This window comes from Bubalus bubalis, chromosome X (genome assembly GCF_019923935.1).
Source record: "Bubalus bubalis isolate 160015118507 breed Murrah chromosome X, NDDB_SH_1, whole genome shotgun sequence".
Taxonomy (NCBI): Eukaryota; Metazoa; Chordata; class Mammalia; order Artiodactyla; family Bovidae; genus Bubalus; species Bubalus bubalis.
The window spans coordinates 55,101-71,506 of record NC_059181.1 but is presented as its reverse complement, the minus strand read 5'-3'; the positions used below and the strand labels follow the sequence as shown (position 1 = coordinate 71,506).

Below are 16,406 nucleotides of genomic sequence, written 5' to 3'. Positions count from 1 at the left end.
TGGGGTGTGTGTGTGTGCGTGCATGCATGCTGAGGTCACATGGGATGTGTGTGTGTGTGTGTGTGTGTATGTGTGTGCATGCTGAGGTCACACTGGGATGTGTGTGTGTGTGTGTGTGTGTATGTGTGTCATGCTGAGGTCACACTGGGATGTGTGGGTGTCTGTGTGTGTGTGTGTGTGCTGAGGTCACACTGGGGTCTGTGTGTGTATGTCTTTGTGTGCTGAGGTCACACTGGGGTGTGTGTGTGTGTGTCTTTGTATGCTGAGGTCACACTGGGATGTGTGAGTGCTGTGTGTGTGTGTGTGCTGAGGTCACACTGCCATGTCTGTGTGTATGTGTCTGTGTGCTGAGATCACACTGGGGTGTGTGTGTGCATGCTGAGGTCACACTGGGGGGGGGTGTGTGTGCACGCTGAGGTCACACTGGGATGTGTGTATGTGTCTGTGTGTGTGTGTCTGGGTGCTGAGGTCGCTCACTCTAGCTTCTAGTCTCATTTCTGTAACGGCTAGGTTCAGTCTCTGCTGATGTATGTGTTTCTCGTCAGCATCTTTCCCTTTTTCAGGTGCTGTCTTGGGTACAGTGATGTGAGGTGAGCAGTAGGTATTTACTGTGGACAGCTTCATCCCCTTTGGGGTGCATGTCTCCTTGAAACTGTCCACCTGTCAGATGAGAAGCGTTTCTGGCAAACCCCCAACTCACTGTCGGTCCAGCCCAGTCCAGCCAGGCCCCCCTGGGCACTTTCTGTCCCTGGATTGGTTAGTTGAGTAGCACCTCACCTGTGTAGAATCACAGCGGGCACTTGTTCTGGCTGCACAGTTCTAATGACGCACAGCACTGAGCATCTGTGCACGGAGCATTTGTGTCATTTATACCTTGTTTGACGCCACGTGTGTTCAGATTGTTTGCCCGTCAAGCACTCAGTGTTCCTTAGTGTTGAGGTCCACGTGTCTTGTGCATTCTCCAGATACGAGCACTGGTCAGAGGTCCTTGTCCCAGCTGTTTTTTTTTCCCAGTCTTCCCTTGCCTTTCCACTCTTCTATCAGCCTCTGGAATTACAGATGGTTTTAATTTACATCCTGCTTGGTCCTCAGATTCTTTATTTTGTGGTTTACGTATTTCTGTCCTTGATAGAAACTGTAGGCCACGAGCATTTTCTATTGTGTTTTCCTCTGAAAGTTGGGGTGGTAAACTCTTCTGTTCAGGTACGAACTGCGCTCGTAGTGGGGTGATTGCCTGCATGGGGCAGGAAGAAGGGGCACTTCTGCACATGGTGCCGAGTGGCTTCTCACCCGCTCAGCAGGCCCCTCCTCCAACACCCACTTGCCTTGGCACTTTCTGCAGCCGTGTAGGAGTCACGCCCTGGATGCTCTTGCATGTGGGCAACGGGTCATCTCTAGAGCCGGGCAGGGCGATCCTGCCCCAGGATCCGGACACTCCTGGACCCTGCCTGCCCCACCGCCATCCTCACTGTGGTGCTCTGTCCTCTCCTCAGCACTGACCCCTCCCCGTGCTCACTATGGTGCTCACTCCTCAGTGCTGACCCCTCCCCGTGCTCACTGTGGTGCTCCCCGTGCTCACTGTGGTGCTCCCCGTGCTCACTGTGGTGCTCCCTCCTCAGCGCTGACCCCTCCCCGTGCTCAGTGTGGTGCTCCCTCCTCAGCGCTGACCCCTCTTCGTCCTCACTGTGGTGCTCCCACCTCAGTGCTGACCCTCCCCGTCCTCACTATGGTCCTCTCCTCAGCGCTGACCCCTCCCCGTGCTCACTGTGGTGCTCCCTCCTCAGTGCTGACCCTCTCTGTCCTCACTGTGGTGCTCCCTCCTCAGTGCTGACCCTCCCTGTCCTCACTGCATGTCTTCCCTGCTCTCACGGTCTCCCCGTGGCTGTGGCTGGGTCTCTGCGGATGCAGACTGGGGCTGCGGGAACAGCGTCGGGGTGCCCTGCCTCGTGTGCTGATTGGGTTTGTGCGATGCTGGCTGGGATGCGCACCGGCGCTGCGGGAACAGCCTTGGGGCAGGGCACCCCCTCCCTGGTCGCTGGTGGGAGCCACAAGTCCTCTTGTGGCCGGTGTCCGGGTCCAGCTCTCAAGACCGCCATGCGGTTGCGTCTGCTGGGATCTGCTTACGTGTTTCCCCCACGTCTCCCTCTGCAGTCCTGACCCCGTTCATGCTCTTCGCTTGCGGGGCCCATCAGTGCACAGCTCGTGGGCCTGAGGGGGGTCACCCTGAGCCGTTCACTGAGCTGTTTGCCTTTTTCCTGTTGTTCTTGTTCAGTTGCTCAGGGCTGTCTGACTTTGCAACCCCATGGAATGTAGCCCACCAGGTTCCTCTGTTCGTGGGATTCTCCAGGCAAGGATGGTAGAGTGGATTCCCGTTTCTCTCTCCACGGGATCTTCCTCCAGGAGTCGAACCCGGGTCTGGGGGGAGTGTTCCCATGTATTTTGGACTCTGCTGGTTCTGCCCACATGAGTTGGGTGTCTGCAGAACTGTTGGTAAAGGTGTTCACGTCTGCTGGTGTCTGTCCCAGGATTTGACCAAAGCGTTGAGGGCGAAACTGAAGCCCATCTGCAGTCCTGCCACCAGGAAATGAAGCAGTCAGAGCGTCTCCGTTGTTTCCATTCCTCTTCAATGCCTTCTGTTGTTGTTCAGTCGCTCAGTCACGTCCGACTGTTTGTGACCCCATGGACTGCAGTATGTCTTCCCTCGTCCATCACCAACCCCAGAGTTTGCTCAAACCCACGTCCATGGAGTGGGTGATGCCATCCAACCATCTCGTCCCCTGTCGTCCCCTTCTCCTCCCGCCTTCAGTCTTTCCCAGCATCGGGGTCTTGAAAGCTGTGGCTGTGAGTGATGTGGTCGCCGCGAGCCCTGAGATGTGCAGTTGCAGCAGCGTCCTTGTCGTGTCCCGAGTATTTCACGGTCTCCTCTGTCGTGTACGCTCTCCTCACAGGTCATGAGATGCTGAGACTCTGGCGTTGGGGGTGTGTTCACCTCCCCTGTCCCGGTTGCTGACTGTCAGGCTCTGGTTGGGGGACGAGGTGCACAGCGCATCCTCAGGAGCAGTGTCTGTGTCCCCATCACCGTGTGACCGAGGGCGAGGGACTGCTGTGTCCTCAGAGACACGCTGGGCTGTGCGGGGCGTGCCGTCTGCACACAGCGGCTCTCCCTGCCTCGTCGGGGTCGGGCCGCTGTGGGGGCCAGGACGAGCTCACCGTGTCCCCGCCCCTCCCGCAGGCCTGTGGCTGCCCGCTCTACTGGAAAGGACCGCTCTTCTGCAGCGCTGGCGGTGAGCGCACCGGCTCCGTGTCCGTCCACAAGTTCGTCGCCATGTGGAGAAAGTGAGTCCCGAGAGGGGGGTGTCCCCAGCTGTCCCCCACCCCGGCTGGTACTCCTGTGGCCGGGACCGTCACTCTGGGTGAGACCTGCCTGGGGCTCCCGGCAGCTGGGACAGTCACAGCTGGGGGTTCCCGGTGGCCGGGACAGTCACGTCTGGGGGAGACCGTGCCTGGGGCTCCCGGCACAGCGGCCATGTACCTCCTGGGGCCCGAGTCTGGGCGGGGCCTGTGGGCGGGGGTCAGTGGGGGTGCTCTGTACCTCCTGGGGCCCGAGTCTGGGCGGGGCCTGTGGGCGGGGGTCAGTGGGGGTGCTCTGTACCTCCTGGGGCCCGAGTCTGGGCGGGGCCTGTGGCGGGGGCCAGTGGGGGTGCTCTGTACCTCCTGGGGCCCGAGTCTGGGCGGGGCCTGTGGGCGGGGGCCAGTGGGCGGTGCTCTGTCGCCCAGGGTGCTGCAGAACTGTCACGACGACGCCGCCAAGTTCGTGCACCTGCTCGTGAGCCCTGGCTGCAGCTACCTGGTGCAGGAGGACTTCGTGCCCTTCCTGCAGGTGCGTGCCCGCCGCCCGCGCCGTGCCCCCTCCTGTGTGTCCTGCTGTGCTCCGCACGCGGCACTGCCCATGTGTCACTGCCTGCGCAGTGCACACCCCCTCTGCCCCTGCCCACCACACGCATGTCCCGTCTCTGCTGCATGCATCCCCCCCCTCTCCAGGCGCATCCCTATTCTACACCTGCGTGTGGGAGCCTGGCTCTCTGCCCCCGGGGGCCGCCTCCGCTGTGTGGAAGCCTGGCTCTGTGCCCTCGGGGGGCCGCCTCCCCGGCTGGCCCCGTGCAGCCCCTCGGGAGCCGTGTGAGCAGTGGGACGGAGTGGACGGCTCCACCCCTGAGCCTGGGCGCCTGGGCGCCTGGACTCAGACGGGCACCATGCCGTTCGGTGCCAGGCTGTCACAGACCGGGTCAGGGTTTGCAGGACGCTCATTCCAAATGCCTTTCTGCTTCCTTTAGCACAGTTTGTTCAGGACTTCATGCTCCATTCTCTGGAGGAGAGTTTAAAGTGATGGCTGGCTACCTGCACGTTCCGCTTAGAACACAGAGCAGGCAAAGTTAGGCAGAGGGCGTGAGTGAGAGCCGTGTAAAGGGCTCCCGGGACTCTAGTCCTTCATCACACGAGGACGTGTCACATTCTCCTTCTCAGAGCGTGGGGTGCCCTTACACGCTGGTGTGTGCGTGTTCATACGTGTCAGGTCACCCTTGGTCGTGAGAGGCCGTGACCGCCACCTCCGCTCAGAGCTCCGTCCTTCCTCAGACACGGCCCGACAGTACAGTCTTGCTCTGACGTGATTTCATGTACCTGTGTGTTCGAGGGGACTCCATGGGGGCGGCTCTGGGCCTGCCTGTGCGACCCTGGGGTTCTGGTGGACACATGGGTTCTCGGCCCTGGGGGCTGCGGGCGGTCCTGTGGCGCGTCCCAGGGCCGGGTGCTGTCCCCCCGCAGGATGTGGTGAACACGCATCCCGGCCTGGCGTTCCTGAAGGAGGCGGCCGAGTTCCATTCCCGCTACATCACCACGGTGAGTGCAGTGTCCGTGGCCCTCACTCCCCACTTCGTCACCAGGCTCAGGTGTCTGTGGTCCTTTTCTCTCGGGCTCCGGAGGGGTGAGTGGTGAGGCCCACACGGGCCCCGTGCAGGGCACGTCGCCGAGCCCCAGGGTTGGACGGGGCGCAGGTCCCGGCAGGCGAGGGCACGTCCAGAGAGCCTACCCTCTGCCTCCCGGGCAGCAGGGTTTCAGGTTCTGAGCATCAGGCGGGGGTGCTCTGCGTGGGGCGTGGGCCCCGCCTGGGGACACGGACCCGCAGCCCAGGCCCCGCCGCCCAGGCCCCGCCCCTGCCCTGGGCTGGGGTCACCTGGGGGGAAGGGCTCTTGCCCACACACATGGCCTGGCTCTGGGTGCAGGTGGGTGGTGGGCAGCCCCCAGAAACACGGGCTGGGAGCACTCTTGTCCTGCAGCACAGAATGCACACATGTGGGCGGAGCGGACACTGCTGCGTGCCGAGGGCTCCTGAACACACAGGGGATGGGGTGGCGGCTGTCCTAGGGGATGGGACAGCCTACAGCGGGGGTGGGTAGGGGCCGTCTCACAGGAGCAGGGGAGGGGACATCGTGGATGGGGACAGAGAAAGGGCGCCCTGGGTGGGGATGGGAGGGGGAGGGGGACAGGGGAGGGGGCCTTCTGGAGGAGGGGACAGGGGAGGAGGAGGGGGGGGCTGGGGGGCGTGTCCTGGAGAAGGGGGACAGGGGAGGGGGTGTCCCGGGTGGGAACAGGAGGGGACAGGGGAGGAGGACGGGTAGGGGGGGCGTCCTGGAGGAGGGGACAGGGGAGGAGGACGGAGTGGGGGGACTGCGTCCTGGAGGAGGGGACAGGGGAGGGGCGTCCCTGGTGGGAAAGGGAGGGGACAGGGGAGGAGGATGGGGAGGGGGAGCGTCCTGGAGGAGGGGACAGGGGAGGGGCGTCCAGGTGGGGCCAGGGGAGGGGGCGTCCTGGAGGAGGGGGACAGGCGAGGGGGTGTCCTGGAGGAGGGGACAGGGGAGGGGGCGTCCCAGGTGGGAACAGGAGGGGACAGGGGAGGAGGACGGGGAGGGGGAGCGTCCTGGAGAAGGGGACAGGGGAGGGGGCGTCCTGGAGGAGTGGGACAGGGGCGTCCTGTCCCAAGGCACTGCCGTCCGGACCAGGGGGCCCTGTGCCCTGCCGGGCCTCCGTGTGCAGGGGCGGGGGGTGCGCTCTCGGCTTCGAGCTCATGCTCCGAGCTCATGCTCTTCTCCCGGAGGTCGGTCATGTGCTCGCGGAAGGGCCGGAGCCGAGCTTTAGGCCGCACTGTGTGGGCTGCCGGCCCCTTAGAGCTGCTGTCCCCGCCCCATCCAGCTCGAGGGCGGCCCGCTCTCCGCTGGGCTGCACACTGCGGCCGAGGGCAGCTCCCGCCGCCGCACCGGGTCCCCAATGGATCCAGCGGGCCTCCTTCCCGACCCTCCGCCGTGTGCGGGGCGGGCGCCCTCTGCTGGCGGCTCGCGGTCCTGCAGTGCCCCGTCCCGAGTCCCTGGGGAGGCCACCTGGGGGTCACCGGGCAGCCTGGCGCGCTCACACGTGGGCCTCCCGTGGAGCCCTGCAGCGCCCACATCGCTGTGCGGGACTGACGTGCCCCGTCCGTGCCCCGCAGGTCATCCAGAGGATCTTCTACACCGTCAACCGGTCCTGGTCGGGCAGGATCACGTGCGCCGAGCTGCGGAGGAGCACGTTCCTGCAGGTGCGCGCTATGGCCTCAGGATGGGAACAGGGACCCCGCCTCCACCCGCCCGTCATCCCCCCGGCCAGGCACGCCCCCGCCCCTCCCCGTCCATCCGTCCCCCCTCCCACACGTCCCCACACCCGTCCACCCGTTCATCCTTCTCTTCATCAGTTACCTCCCACCCTGTAGTCTCTCCGCACAGAACCGACCCTCCATCCTCCTCTCCTCCCCCATCCCCCACCTTCTCCCCTCCGTGTCTGTGACCCTGGCCTGACCCCGGTGCACCCCGACCCGGTTGCCCCTCCCGGCCCTCACACGGCCTTGCCCTGCTCTGACCCTGCCTCCCCGACACGGGATCTGGGCCCATCCCCACTGGACGGCCTGTTTGCGCTCCGCGCCCTGGAGTCCCCGTTGGCAGTTCTGTGGTGTGTCCCGCAGAATGTGGCTCTCCTGGAGGAGGAGGCAGACATCAACCAGCTGACAGAGTTCTTCTCCTACGAGCACTTCTACGTCATCTACTGCAAGTTCTGGGAGCTGGACACGGACCACGACCTGCTCATTGACGCTCAAGACCTGGCCCGACACAACGATCATGGTGAGCGCTCTGTCCGCCGGGGGTGGGGCAGGGCCGGGACTCAGCTGGAGCGGGCGCTACTCAGGGGCTCCTGGTCTCCGGAGAGGGGCCGCGGCTGCCCCCATGCCACGCGACCCCCTACCCTCGGGGCCTGACCTGGACTCCCGCCGGACCTGCTGCGGGACGCGGGAGACAGGGTTACACACGGCCACGTGGCGTTGGGGGCGCCCTCAGGCTGGCGTGGACGGGGAGATGTCCAGCACTTGGTGGCTCCCCCTCGGAGCCCTTTTCATTCCCCAACTCTTCCCACCCCCGGTCTCCTCTATGTCCCTGAGAAGGGGGGGGTCATGCCCGCCGCCATCTCAGGCTGGGTCCCCTGATGGGCTCGGTGGGGGCCAGTCTATGGGTCAGCGCCGAGCTCACAGCACAGTGAGGAAGCCTGTCCCCGCAGGGGAGATGCCTGTTCACGTAGGGGCTGAGTCCCTCCCCTCCTCCCGTGTGTGTCCCTGCAGAGAGGGGGTCACCGGCCGCCATCTCAGGCCGGGTCCCCTGATGGGCTCGGTGGGGGCCAGTCTGTGGGTCAGCGCCGAGCTCACAGCACCTGTCCCCGCAGGGGAGACGTCTGTTCCCACAGGGCTCTGTGTCCCCCTTCCTGCTGTGTTGCTGGTGCTGCCTGCTGCCAGGCCCTCTAGCGCCTGCCTGTGGGGGCACGGTGCCATCTGGACACCAAGTCCCAGCCCAGGGCCCTGTGGCCGCGACGGGTGGGCTGGCGGCGTCAGGCCTGGACTCAGCCTGTTGAGAACAGCAGAGACACGTTGCCTGGGAAGGTTTCGACTCCAGCCTCTGGGTTTGACCCCAGAGCCTTTGTCTGTCCTCACGACAGAGAGGCTGGAAAAGCTAAATCCCAGCCTCCCTGTGTTTTAGGAGCAGCAGTGAGGAAGCCTGTATAAATGCTTTTTAAAAATTTATTACTTTTTAAATTGAAGGATAATTGCTTTACAAAATTGTGTTGGTTTCTCCCAAACCTCAAGGTGAGTCAGCCATAGGTACATACATGTCCCCTCCCACCTCTCTAGGTTCTCACAGAACCCCCCCGGTTTGAGTTCCCTGCACCTCCCTTTATAAGAAACCAAACCTTCAGGGTACGCAAAATGGGCTAGAATTTACCTGTGTGGTGGATTTCTAGTTGTGCCAACTATTTCTTTAAAACTGTGGGTTTTGATGTGATGGGCTGTCAGGTAATTGCAGCCGCGAGCGAGTTTCTGAATTCTTGGGCATTCATTTGTTTGTGGTCAGTGTGGCCTGGATGGGCCCCCGAGGTCAGCCCCCCAGGACAGCCGTCTGCTCCCTGAATCCCTCAGGCTGGTCCCCCAAGGGCCCCGCGATCCTGGTGCATGGACGCCTGAGTGTGCGTGGGTTCCTCTCAGTTCCACTGTTGGTCTCGACTCTGACCTCCACTGTGAGATCAGCACAGGCCTTGGTGGCCAGGACGCGCTCATCAGGCCCTGAGGCGCCCACCTCGTGGCCCAGGGCTGGTTGCCACGTCCCCAGGGCCTTCTGTCCACCTGTGTGGTTCTCACGTCCGGCGGCTCTCGTCAGCCACTTTTGAGGGTCTGTCACCAAACAGGGCCGCTTGCTGGGGTCTTTGTGGCCTCGTTTGTCCTGGGGACGCTAGTGACCCTGGGATGGTGGTCTTGCCGGCCGGGACAGGACACGGGGTGGTTTCGAGTACAGTCCCCGGTGTGCCCATAGGCTGTGTCAGCGCGGGTTTTGCATGGGCTCGCCCTCCTGTGTGGAGAGGAGCGGGCCGGGGTGGAGCTGACCGTCCCAAGTGGTTTTTCTGCCGTCATGTTGCCAGGTGTGGGAGTGCATCTGAGTCAGCTGTCCTGGTTCCCTGGGGCTGTTCTCATGTGCGTGGGGGGGGCCCTCAAACAGGAAGTTATCCTCCCAGTTGTGACACCGGAGATCCTAAATGAACTTGTTTATGAAGGCCCGACACCCACGAGGGCCGTGAGGGTTTCCTGAGGCAACTGTAACAGATGACCACAGATGGGGGCTCAACACCCGTCCTCTCCCAGCCCTGGGGACCACACATCTGAGGTCAGGGGGTCCCAGGGCTGGGCTCCCTGCAGGGGCTCCAGAGGAGGGTCCTTCCCGCCTCTTTCGGCTTCTGGGGGCTCCGGGCGTCCGTCCCTGGGCTGGTGGCCGCCTCCCTCCCGTCTCGGCCTCCGTCTCCATGTGGCTTCTCCTGTGTCCGTGCCTCTTCTCCTCTGTGTCTTATAAGGACCCTGTCCCTGGGTTTAAGGCCATCTGCGTCCAGGAGGGTGTCATTTCAGACCTTCACTATCACCTCTGCAGAGACCCTGTTTTCACATAAGATCCAGTTCCCACGCCAGGAGGCAGGATGTGGATATATCTCTTTGGAAAACCCTGTTCAGCCTCTGACACCATCCAGTCGTTCCTCTCAGAGGAGACTTTTATTGAGCCAGGATGAATGGGGAGGAAAGGACGTTTTGTCTTTATTTCCCCATTTTTGTGGCTACTTGCCTAAGTAGGGGCTGAAAAGTGTCCCCAAGATTAATATACTTGAGTTGTGACCCCTGAGACTTCAGGAGGTGCTGTGTTTGGACATGGTCTTTAAACAGGGGCTGAAGGTGAAATGAGGTCACTAGGCTGGTCCTGATCCCACAGGACTGGGGTCCTGATGAGAAGGGGAGGTCGGGACACAGACGCACACAGGGACAAGCATGTGAGGACTCGGGGAGGAGACGCCGTCCACACGCACAGGAGGGACCAGCCCTGCCCACCCCTGGGGCTCCGACTGCAGCCTCCAGGATGAGGCGAGGGTCACCATGTGCTGTTTAAGCCGCCCTGTGTGTGGTGATCATCTGACAGCCCCGGCCTTCCTCTTTCTTCCTTGAACGTGGTTGACATGCATCTGGGTTCTGACCACAAGCGCGTTGTGTGTTTGGAGGCAGAGCCCATGCAGGAGTGAACGTGCGTCCTGCCGTCCACATTCCACTTGTTCCTGGAGCTCCGGGGCCAGTGCCTCCCTCTGCAACTTGGACTCTGGCTCAGGTCCCTGGACTGGGTGGGTTTCCCCAGCAGCTCAGCTGGTTTAAGAACCCGTCTGCCAATGCAGGAGATGCAAGAGACTCAGGTTCAATTCCTGGGTTAGGAAGATTCCCCTGGAGAAGAGAATGGCGACTCACTGCAGTCTTCTTGCCTGGAGAATCTCATGGACAGAGGAGCCTGGTGGGCTACAGTCCACGGGGTTGCAGAGAGTCAGACATGACTGAGACAACTTGGGACACACCTTTGTTCAGCCGCTCGGTCGTGTCCGACTCTTTGCGACCCCATGGACCGCAGCACGCCAGGCCTCCCTGTCCATCACCATTTCCTGGAGTATATCCAAACTCATGTCTATTGACTTGGTGATGCCATCCAGCCATCTCATCCTCTGTCGTCTCCTTCTCCTCCCGCCCTCAATCTTTCCCAGCATCAGGGAAAGTGAGTCAGCTCTTCGCCTCAGGTGGCCAAAGTATTGGAGTTTCAGCTTCAGCATCAGTCCCTCCAGTGAATATTCCGGGTTGATGTCCTTGAGGATGGGCTGGTTGGATCTCCTTGCAGCCCTTGCAGCTCACATGTACACACACACCGACACACACACACCCAGGACTGGGAAACGGTGGGCAGTGTCCGAGGAGGTGTGTGCAGGAAATTCAGGCCCCCAGGGTCCCGCCCAGCCAGACGTGGGTCTCCAGGTTCGGCCTGGAGCCCGCCCGGCCGCGTCCACAGCCACCGCGTGGGGCACCAGGACCCCCGAGCGGGACTCACGGCCTGACTCCTCTTTTGCAGCTATTTCCACCAAGATGATTGACCGGATCTTCTCCGGAGCCGTGACGCGGTGCGTGCCAGCGGGCTCCCAGCAGGGCTGGGCTGGCTTTCCCGGAAGCATCCGGCCCTGCCTGTCACTCCTGACCGGGGTGGGGGCGTATTCTGAGGCACCTGAAGTCGTGCCTTGGGAGCACGTGTATAGGGTTTTGCCATACGAGGCCACAGGCAACGGGGATACACGGCATTGTCACGGGAAGTCATGAGTAAGAGAGACACATGTGCCATTCACGTAAGGTCATATGTGAAGGACACACATGCCTTTGCCATGTGCAGGCATATATAAAGGACACGCATGATCACGTGTGTGACATCATAAGTTACGGGCACACAAAGCACGCTCTTGGCATGTGACGCCGTGCATGAGGGGGACTCCGGCCCTGGGCATGCAGGGCTGTGAGGGGGCTCTGAGCTGGGCAGGTTCTTCTGCCCCAATCCTCGCCCCCCTGCCCCCTCCGGCCCTGAGAGACCCTCCCCTGTACCCACACAGCCTGTCAGGCACCTCCGGGTGGGAAGAAGTCTGGGACTGGGTCCCTGCAGGGCTCCCGTCATCCCTGGGCATGGGCAGGGACCCCTGCCTCAGGCTGCTTCTCCCTGACACCGCCCTTATCTCTTGAATCCAGAGGGAAAAAGGTCCAGAAGGAAGGAAAAATCAGCTATGCGGACTTTGTCTGGTTTCTGATCTCCGAGGAGGACAAGAAGACCCCCACCAGGTGGGTGTTGGGGCCCGCGCTCTGTTCAGGCTGTTAGGGCCCTTTCAAGAGGAGCCCAGTGGTCACCCATCGGTGAGGGCGCTCCCCGTGGCCCATCCCCATGAGGTCGTCTTGGAGGGGGTCACACAAGGGGGTGGTCCTGGGGTTGGGGTCTGTCCACGTGCGGGTCACCCTGGTCAGAGCAGGTCTGGGTGGACGGCTGTCCTGGCGGACGTGTGACCCTCCCAGCGGCAGCATCAAGTACTGGACCCCGGGGTGGGGTCACCCTGGTCAGAGCGGGTCTGGGTGGACGGCTGTCCCAGTGGACGTCTAACCCTCCCGGCCGCAGCATCGAGTACTGGTTCCGCTGCATGGACTTGGACGGGGACGGGGCGCTGTCCATGTTCGAGCTGGAGTACTTCTACGAGGAGCAGTGCCAGCGGCTGGACAGCATGGCCATCGAGGCCCTGCCCTTCGAGGACTGCCTGTGCCAAATGCTGGACCTGGTGAAGCCCCAGACTGAAGGTGCTGTGCGGGGGCGGGGCCCTGGGAGGTGGATGGCCTGGGAGGGGGGCGCCCAGGGAAGTGGGGCCCAATGGGGGAGGGGGACACCCAGGGGGTGGAGATGCCCTGGGGAATAGGGTTGCCCCCGGGGTGGGGAGCTCCGGGGGAGACGGGGCTCAGCCTGGGGGGGGGTGCGGTTCCCCAGGGAAGTGGGGCACCCAGCGGTGGGGGACACCCCAGGGGAGGGGGACAGCCCGGGGGGGATGCCCTTGGGAACCGGGGTGCTCCTGGGGAGGGGACACCCCAGGGGGTACGGAGCCCCGGTGTGGACCCCCTGTATCCCCCGACGAACCGTCAGGGACACACAGGGCTCTGGTCCCCCAGCCACCCGCCAGGCTTCCTCCACACCGGGAGCACTCCCGTGGCCGGGCTGGCAGCAGAGCGCACGGTGCTGTGCTGTAAGGCGTGTGGCTTTGCACACATGAGGGGCCTGGGTTCCTCGGGGTGCCTGGGAGCCGCGTGTGCTCAGAGCCGCCTGTGTGTGCTCACGACATGCCCGTGCATCTGTGAGCCGCCCTGCACCCAGGAGCTGCCCACCGCGTGCCAATGAGCCACCTCACGGGCCCATGAGACTCCTCCGCGCTTACCCCGCAGCTGTCCTGAGCGCTCACGCCCCACGCTGCCCACCTGCGCTCCCAGCTGTCCCCTGAAGTCCCCTCCGTGCACCCCCACCCGTGTGCTCATGGCCGCGCCCCTCCCGCAGGGAGGATCACGCTGCAAGACCTGAAGCGCTGCAAGTTGGCCAATGTGTTTTTCGACACCTTCTTCAACATCGAGAAGTACCTGGACCACGAGCAGAAAGAGCAGGCATCCCTGCTCAGGGTGAGGGGAGGTGACAGGGGAGGCCGGTGGGGGACGTGCGGGGGTGGGGGCGCCGGGCCGCTCCTGGGCGACGCCGCACCGTGCTCCGCCTGTCGCCCACAGGAGAGTGAGAGTGAGGGCCCCGAGCTGTCCGACTGGGAGCGCTTCGCTGCCGAGGAGTACGACATCCTGGTGGCTGAGGAGGCCGCAGGGGACCCCTGGGAGGACGGGTGAGTGCAGGAGGAATGGGAGGGGGGAGAACCAGGTCCCAGCCGAGGGAAGGCCAGGGATGGGGGCAGGGAAATGGGCTGCCAGCCGGGGCAGTGAGGACGCCACCTCTGGCTGCCACTTCTGGGGGAGGGTTTCCAACGGACTGTGGCCCTACCGCCAAGGGCAGGCACGCTCTGATTCCGAACCGCTCCTGGTCCTGCCCCAGGTGCCCAGCCTCAGCACCCTGACTCTGGGAGCTCTTCCTGCTAAGTCAGGCCCTCCCCCAGCCCACGGAGCGTCCTGCCAGGGCCCCTGTGGGGCACCTACCAGGGCTCCATCTACCCTCCGGGGGTGGCACCCACAGGCTGCCAAGGGGCGCAGACCCCATGTGGGGGGACAGGGTGGGGACCCAGCTGGGCAGCTAAGCTGCTGAGTGCACAGCTGCTCAGTGGGCCCGCCTGTCCTGCCCCACATGTTGGGGTGTTGGGGGTTTTGGGGGAAATCTACTCAGTGGGCTCGCTGTTCTGCCCCCACTTGTCCGGGTGTCGGGGTGCATACAGCCGTTCAGCAGGCGCAGAGGGTGGGCGCTGTCCTCATGGGCCCCTCCCCGCAGGTACGAGGCCGAGCTCAGCCCGGTGGAGCAGAAGCTGAGCGCCCTGAGGTCGCCGCTGGCCCAGAGGCCCTTCCTGGAGGCGCCGGGCGGCCTGGGCGCCGTCGAGCTGTACGAGTATGAGTGTGGGGACGATGACCTGCCGCCCTCGTGACCCGTGGCCCCTCGGGTCCCCGCGGCCCATGGGTGGGAAACGCGGCCGAGCCGCCTTCGGCCTCACCAAGTGCAGTGCGTTTGTCTGTGGTGCGTGCGTCTTTGTTCAGCACAGAAGTGGCTGCAGACGGCCCCGCGGTGCCTCCCCAGCGGGCAGGCGGCCTAGGCCCGCTGCCCCGTCCAGGCGCGTGGAGGCCTCCATCCGCGGACGGTTCACCCCGGTGGGAACCCGGCGGCGCTGTGGCGAGTCTGCCCGGCCCGTCCCCGTGCTGACCCTGGGCCGGCTGTGTCGGCAGGAACATTCCAGGAGCCCCAGCGCCCGCTGTCCCTCGGGGCCCCTGTGGGGAGGCCGCCCCGGCCAGGGCCGAGGGAGCACCCAGGTCAGTGTGGCCCAACGTTTCTGTGTACGTGTACAAAATGTGTAAAGTTCCTTCTATTTGCTGTGCAGAGCGGTTTAAAGAGTTTTATGAGATCACGTTTGTATTTTGAAATAAAGAATTTAAGGATTTTCAGCCCGAGGCTAACCTCGAGACAAAACGAGGCGCAGTAGCTGGGGATCCTGAACGTGGGTCACAGATGGACTCGACACGGACGTGGGGGTCCCTGCAGGGAGACTGCGGGGCGTGCAGGCCCCCCGGACGCGGAGCCGCCGGGCGCGGGTCACAGGCCGGGGCCCCAGGCCCGTGCAGCCTGCACTCTGGCCACGGCCCCGGGCGGCCACCTCTCCTGCGGTCACTTCTGTGCACGACAGGGTGCGAGCCTCCCCTGCAGACACCACACCGTGAGACCAGACGTCCAGCCTCCACGCCACTCCGCCCATCCCCGGGTCCAGCACCGCTCCGTGCTTCGGCATCAGCCTGAGATTCCAGGGGAGGGTGGGCTCCCGTGTGTCCAGTGGAGGTGGCCGAGGAGCATTTGCCCACCAGGCCTTGCGCAGGTTGTCTCAGGTCCCTGCACCAAGCAGACCTCGCGGAGGGTCCCTCCCTCCCGCAGCTGAGCCCCTCTGCCGGACACAGGCGCTCCAAGAGTGGGTGGGGCGGTGAGAGCTGGAGCAGGGGTCCCTCACGCCAGACCACACGGGGCCACGTGGGCCTGTCTTCCTGGCCGCCCCGCCGTCCAGAGGACGGACTCTACAGTCATGTCTTCCTGGGAAAGGCTCCGGGTGTCCCCGGGAGATGGGCGTGGCCACCATCTCCTCAGAGCTCAGACAGGCCGGGCGTTCCCCTTGGCCGCCAAGTCCCCAGAGGGACCCAGCTTGTCTCCGGACTCATCCCGCTGAGAGGTGGACGCGGGAGGTCAGCGGAGAGGAGAGGAGGCTCAGAGAACGTAGAGAAAGAAAATCTGGTGAGAATGTGTGGACCCCGGGGGTTAGAGATTGAAGAGATAAGAACCCATTCCCCCGTTGGAAAAGTAAGACTGAAAAGGCCATTGGGGAAAATGCCTGTGACCAAGGACAACAAAGGCTCCATCGTGTCAGGAGGTGCGCACGGCGGTCTCCTGACCGGGCTTCTTCCTTTTGTGGGGGGGGTGCGGGTGACAGTGACCAGCAGAGTCCCCCGCCCACCTTCTACCTGCACATCCAGCCTTCCTCCTCCCCTGCTTCCCTCCTTCCACCCTTCCGTCTGCTCATCCAGACGCCTGCCCCCACCGGCCACCCATTGGTCCACGCGTCCATCCGTACATCTGTGCGGTTAGCCATCCGTATCTATCCATCCGCCCGTCCACGCCTCCCCTTCTACCTGTGTCCATCCACCCGTCCGTCCTTCCGTCTGCCCACCCGCGCACCCATTCCTGTGTGTACCTTTCTGTCCATTTACCTGCACAGTGGCCCACGCCTCCGTGTAGCTGTCCATCCCACCCAGCCCGCAGTCCATCCATTTCTCCATCCCCTGCATCCATCAGAACCCCCGGGGCCCTATTGGGAAGGCCCACGTGGCATCTGGGACCTCTGAGGGTGGGTGGGGGGTTCAGCATCGGACACCCATGGCCAAGTTCGGGGCCAGTGGAGATGAGCTTCGAACTCTCAGGCCGGATTTTGGACCCTCCCAGGGCTGCACTCAGAGCCCCCCCACCAAGGCAGGCTCTCGGGTCCCCAAGAAGAGAATGGAGCCCCGGCTGCAGGGTTTGAGGCACTCCAGGGGTAGAACGGGACCCCAAAGCAGGGTTCAGGACCTCTGGGAACCCCAGTAACACTTCCCACACAAGGCAGAGTCTTGGGCTCTGGGGGTGCAGTCCCAGACTCGGGCTACCCAGGCGGACGTCATACTCCCCCGAGTCAGGACACTTCAAGGCCAAATT

At 63.5% G+C, this 16,406-nt stretch overlaps 1 protein-coding gene across 1 annotated transcript in view; it reads left to right on the top strand.

Annotated features, from left to right (window-relative positions):
- The window catches only part of PPP2R3B (protein phosphatase 2 regulatory subunit B''beta), a 42,518-nt gene extending 27,898 nt beyond the window's left edge, over window positions 1-14,620 (top strand). Inside the window, exons 3-13 of the mRNA XM_006043292.4 lie at window positions 3,233-3,336; window positions 3,778-3,880; window positions 4,825-4,899; window positions 6,542-6,628; window positions 7,049-7,205; window positions 11,043-11,091; window positions 11,702-11,791; window positions 12,120-12,295; window positions 13,038-13,156; window positions 13,259-13,365; window positions 13,959-14,620. Coding sequence (XP_006043354.2) covers window positions 3,233-3,336; window positions 3,778-3,880; window positions 4,825-4,899; window positions 6,542-6,628; window positions 7,049-7,205; window positions 11,043-11,091; window positions 11,702-11,791; window positions 12,120-12,295; window positions 13,038-13,156; window positions 13,259-13,365; window positions 13,959-14,109 — 1,218 coding nt within the window. The 3' untranslated portion in view covers window positions 14,110-14,620. The remainder of the gene's footprint in view (window positions 1-3,232; window positions 3,337-3,777; window positions 3,881-4,824; window positions 4,900-6,541; window positions 6,629-7,048; window positions 7,206-11,042; window positions 11,092-11,701; window positions 11,792-12,119; window positions 12,296-13,037; window positions 13,157-13,258; window positions 13,366-13,958) is intronic.
- The last annotated feature ends 1,786 nt before the right edge of the window (window positions 14,621-16,406 follow it).